The sequence below is a fragment of the Impatiens glandulifera genome, chromosome 7 (genome assembly GCF_907164915.1).
Source record: "Impatiens glandulifera chromosome 7, dImpGla2.1, whole genome shotgun sequence".
NCBI classification, from domain to species: Eukaryota; Viridiplantae; Streptophyta; class Magnoliopsida; order Ericales; family Balsaminaceae; genus Impatiens; species Impatiens glandulifera.
Genome location: NC_061868.1, coordinates 15,652,903 through 15,658,774, shown reverse-complemented (window position 1 = coordinate 15,658,774; position 5,872 = coordinate 15,652,903). Strand labels below are relative to the sequence as shown.

At 27.0% G+C, this 5,872-nt stretch overlaps 1 protein-coding gene across 1 annotated transcript; it reads right to left on the bottom strand.

Annotated features, from left to right (window-relative positions):
• Window positions 1–1,989: 1,989 nt before the first annotated feature.
• LOC124909565 (mitogen-activated protein kinase kinase kinase 18-like) lies at window positions 1,990–2,999 on the bottom strand. The gene has a single exon (XM_047450235.1). It carries the CDS (start codon window positions 2,995–2,997, stop codon window positions 1,990–1,992), a length of 1,008 nt encoding a protein of 335 aa, XP_047306191.1. The 5' UTR covers window positions 2,998–2,999.
• Between the last annotated feature and the right edge of the window lie 2,873 nt (window positions 3,000–5,872).

Below are 5,872 nucleotides of genomic sequence, written 5' to 3'. Positions count from 1 at the left end.
ATCATATGTTGTATCCATTGATGGTGAAAAGAAATAAAGGTAAAAGATATATCCAACTAATTTCATCATCCCGTTACTATTAATTTTATGCATTTTCTGGCACGTCATGCCATTTTACTGCTACTTTGATTTATTTAATTTAATTTAATTTCTCATGATATAAATAATTGGATCTGTATGTGCGTAAATCGAGCTGGAACATGCTGGACTTATGAAGAGAGCCTTGTGAACAAAAGTGCACGCAAATGATCCTTTCTCAGACCCTCTAAATATTGGGAAAAGTGGGGTCCATCAATCTCAGCATTTTCTTTGTTTGTACAAATTTTAATTATAAAATTTAATTATTTTTTTTTTAGATTTTTATGGGTTTTATTAAATGAAAATTATTGATAAAAATATTAATTTTTTAAGGATAAATGATTAAAATGTTTTTTAATATTTAAAATATAAATTTAATAAATAAAATAAGTATATTTTAACATTTTAATTGAAAAATTAAGTGATTTGATTATTAACATAATAATAATAATATGATAAAAAAAGAATATTTAAATAATTTGAAAGAACAAAAAAAAGAAGATCAAACAAGCTCTTGGTGTGAATATGATGAATTTAAGTTACAGTTGTTCTTACAAAATTGAGATATTAAAGTATAAACAACACAATTAGTGTGATATGGCAAATGTTTTGATTCTTAAAGTATTTAAAAGATTCTTGATCACATGTTATTTAAATAATTTTATTCCAATTAAAATGATTAAATTATTTGGTGAAAACTTAAAGGAGTAATATATAATAAAAAAATATTTTTTTTAAAGAAAATAAAGAGTACTTTGATAATTTGATTTATTTAATTAGTGAAAAGAAAATTAAAAAGATGGTGAGTTATTTAAAAATAACTTGTATTAGAGTTAGTTTGATATAAAGTTATTTGATTATTTATAAATATATTTTTAATCTATTAATTATTTTTCAATAACTAAATCATTATAATTAGTCTAAATATTCTTATTTTAATTTTATGTAAAATATAAATAAAAAATACATTTTTTTAAGTAAAAATATATATATATATATATATATATATATATATATATATATAATAACAAATCATTTATACTTATTAGTGGAACAAGATTTTGAATTCATAATATATATATATATATATATATATATATATATATATATATATATATATATATATATATATATATATAAATATAAAATTATGCTTAATTTTGAAAGTTTCGTAAAAATAAAATTAAAAATGTTATAAGTTTGTTTCGAACTCGTAATATAACAAAAACTAACACAATTCTTTAACCAACAACTAGGCTAATAATATTATATTTTAAATTCAATACCAAATTTAATAAACGCGAAACTTTTTAACAATATATTTTTATCCGTGTACACAAATATAATACTAGTTTAGATAAATAAGCTATTACAACAATTTCTCAAGTTTATGAATTAAAATTGAAACCTTAACTTAGTCCAATTGAATTCTAAGTCCTATTTTTTAGATTTTATTTGTTTTTAGTCAATTTCTAACTCCTAAAACATGAAAATAAAATCCTTATTATAAGGATCTTGTATCCTTCATATTGCTGTAAGATAAAGATTAGTTTTTTCTAACCCGATCTAAATGGATTGATTATACTATCTTTTTGGAAATAAATTAGGGTGACAGAAGAAAAAGAAAAAGAAAAACAATATTACATTCATAATTCACATTATTTACACTTATCTTAAATGATGATCTGATTTCAATATATTGTCACATGTGTCATAAAAATACAATATTTCTAAATAGAATTAATTAATATATCTTTTATTTTTCACATAAGATGATTACTAATGGATCTAACACATTCTCAAAATTGATATTTTCTCTGCAAGATCTAACTTAGAAACAATCTCTAGATCTATCTATCTATTATATATATATCATCTGTCATCTCCGGCGCCGTCTTCAAATCTCCGGCACTAACCAACCCTAACTGTCATCCAATTCTCTTCATCTGTCCAATTTGGTTCACCGGAATATGACGTCAACTGCCGGATCCTATTCCTACCCACCGGAGAACATGTTTCAGATTTACTACATGGAGATGGAACTTCTGAAACTTCTTCTACTGAATTCCAGAGGTTTAAATCAATTATACTCGTCGGAGAACAGAAGTTGATTTCTTTATTTCTCTCTTCATGAAAGTTTGATTCTTGATTTACAAATGGATGTTTCAATAACTCCTTTGACGTCCATCTCTCTTTTGGGTCTCTACTCAAACACTTGAACAGAAAATCCTTAGCTTTACCGGAAAGAAAATCAGGGATTGTCGGAGACTCATCGGAAAACGCAATTCGGTAAAGAATACAAGCTGGGTCATCGGAGATACCAGACCACGGCGATTTTCCGGTGGCAATTTCAATAATCGTGCAACCTAACGCCCATATATCAGCCGGAAAGCTCTGTTCTTCACCACGGGCAGTTTCAGGGGACATGAACATTGGAGTGCCGGCTATGGTTTTAATCTTATCCGGCGAATGAACCCATTTGGCGCAACCAAAATCAGCGATTTTCGCACCCTTTTCTCCAACGAGAATGTTCTGTCCTTTAATATCACAATGTGCAATCCCAATCGAATGAATATGATCCAATCCTTCCAAAATATGGCGTGTGTAATAACCCATCAATGGTTCTTTCAAACTGACGTTTTGCCGGCGAATTTCATCGATCAAAGTGCCGCCGGGAAGAAACTCGATTAATAGATTGTAGAGAAGTTTGTGATTTTCCATTGTGGTGTTGTGACCAATGTAGGTGACAATTCTGGGATGAGTTAATACGCTGAGAATACTCTGTTCTTGTTGGAGTGAATCGGAGGAAGAGAATTCTGTTGATTTGACGGCGAAAACTTCACCGGAAAACTTGGAGAAGGCGGCGGATACGGCGGCGGATGAACCACGGCCGACGGTTGGGCCTCTTGACCAATCCATTACTGTTGAGAGAATGAGAAGTAAGAAAGTTTGGTCAAGTATGCTTAACTAATGAGATTGATGATTATATATATAGGGCAATTTTTGTTTTCCTTTTTTTTATTAATATTTTTTTTTATTTTATTTTTTATTTTAGAAAATATAAATAGATTATTATCTTCGGAGAAAATAATGGGTTATTGTTATTTTTTGGAAAAAGTATTGGTATAATTTTTTTTATTAATATAGAAAACTTTCCTAAATTCCTAACACCATATTTGTTAAAATGTAAATCTTGATATATACTAAATCAAATGTAATAGTATCTAAATCATAATATATTATTCTATATAATTTTGTTAGATTATAGAAACATTATTATAGAAATTTCCAAATTATAAATATAAATTTCCAAAATTAAAAAAATGATTTATGTAAAAATATTTATGGTCAGGTGGGGGCCAGGGAAGGGGTGAAGTGTCTGGCTGGAGAGCGGCGTGTGTTGTGAATCTGATGGGAAGTTGTTTCTCTCTCTAAGTCTAAGAAGTGTACGTATCTATTATCTCTCTCTAGATCTGTTGACGTGTCTAAATCTGAGTGGAAGATGATGCTGGCAATTTACAGCTTTAGCCGTTTGGAGTTGGGCCGGTCATTACTTGTCATTGCTAAGATGCCACGTGAACCCTTTTTTTTTAATTTATTTAATTAAATAAATTTAATACATATAATTAAGTGTAACTTGAAAGGGATGATATAAAGAGGTAATGGAGATTGATATATATATTGCTTTAAAACATGTGTAATCTTAAGTGATTAAAATGTTTTAAATTGCAAAGATGTGGTGGCAAAGGTTTTGCTTAAAATGGTATACCAAGGTTCATTGGAGACATGTGTCAACAATATTATTGTTTTGGCAATAAGTAAATTAAAAGGTTTTGTTTGATTATAGTTTAAACATTAATTTTGTTGTTTTTTTATAATTTTTAAAATATATATTTTGTTTAATAACCTATTGTCATTATTTTTACTTCAATTTAAAATGTTATATTTTTTTATCACTTAAGTTATATATCTTAATGAGTTTCAATTTAATGTGTTATGTTTAAGCATCGATCATGTTAATCTTCTTTTATTTTTTTTCTTAACCTTTTTTAATTTAGAAATTTAGCATGACGCAACAATCATTGTCTCCACTTTAGTTTATGATTTTCTTAATTTGTTGAACCGATTTTAGGATGATACAAGCTAGGGTCGGCAATTTCTGACTCAACACAAAAACATAACCTGAACACGAAAAAATTAGTTTATGATTATGTATTTTTGAGTTTATATTAATATCAATAAACAGATCAAAATAGGGTCGATCTTAAATAACCAAAAGTAGATCTTTTGTAGGATTTTCTATAAGCAAATTTGTGATTTAACTTAATTTTTTTTTTGTTGATATCATTTTGATTTGAAATGGAGAAATATGATATTAATTACATCGTGTTAAATTGAGTTGGGTTTGAGTTTAAATCACACCAATCAGGTCAATTCGGTTAGGTTCAGATCAATTACAAATAAATAAGTTAGATTCATGTTATAGATTTTGACCCAAATTAATAAACCGATCAGATTCAAATTAATACCACCAACCTATAAACTCGAACCCGTCAACCTGAACTCAACCTGAATTATCATCCTTAGATACAACCAGTGCATTTATGTAGGGACTCAATCCCTTTTAGAAACTTAGGTAAAAAGTTTATAAAGTTTGAACATTTTGTCATATAATTTTTAAATTTATAAAAAAAATAACTAATCAACTTAAGTTATTTATTTTAACGGTCAAATCAGTTAGCAATAGTCTCTACACGACTTTTAAATGTGTTATATTGTTCATTGAGGTAATTCAAATAGTAAAAGTAGTTCTTAAGATAATTCAAGTAGTAAAAATAGATTTTAAGAGAAGTTAATTATCACAAATTTATTTATCTAAAACGTCTTAAATTAAAGTGAATCTATATAGTTTTTATACTTCAAGTAAAACACAAGTGAGTTATAATGTTGTTACTGTAGATACTTTAAGCAGTATTTTTTTAATCAAACTACAACATTAAGAGAGTATGTGTTTGGACCTTATTGAGATCTAAATAATTTCTAATTTTACTTGGTGATTAAGTTAATATGAGTTTCTCTTTACGGGTAGTTTGTGTTAATTAAAATCCATGATGTGGCGCCCTTGTTTGTTATGTTTCTAAAACAATTTGGAATTTATTTGCAATAAATTTTAATTAAGAAAGTAAAAACATTTTAATATAATAAAGAATAATTATCTCAAGCAAAAACGTGTCCACTCAAAACTATCCATAACATAAAAACCAAGGTTGGGTCATCATGGATTTTAATTAACAATGTAAATAAATACAACTAATTAATTCTTATAGTGAATAATGTATAAATTAATCTATTATGTACACTAGGAAACTCATTTTAAATGTGTTGTGCACATAAAAAACTCCTTAACTTGTCTAGTATGACATACTTTCTTTACATGTTAATTTATTAAATGTACTTATCTATAAGACATCTCAAATTATAATCTAGATAAAAGTTAAGATTAAATCAAAATAATAATAAATTAAGGTTAAGTCTCTTTAATTTTTTTTTATAGTGAGTCATCTTGAAGGAAAAAAGAGCTTCCTTCTTATGTTTTTTTTAGAATGTTGATTCTACTTCTCCTATGAAGTGCGGTTAATTCCCGCGGGTTAAACACACCTATCTCGCAAACGGAGACTGATAATATCCATCTCTTATTATCGTTAGGCTAGAAGAGGAGATTATTTTTTTTGAATAAACAATATTGTTTCGTAATGTTGATTGAAATAAAAATAAAAAGTTATGTAATTAGATC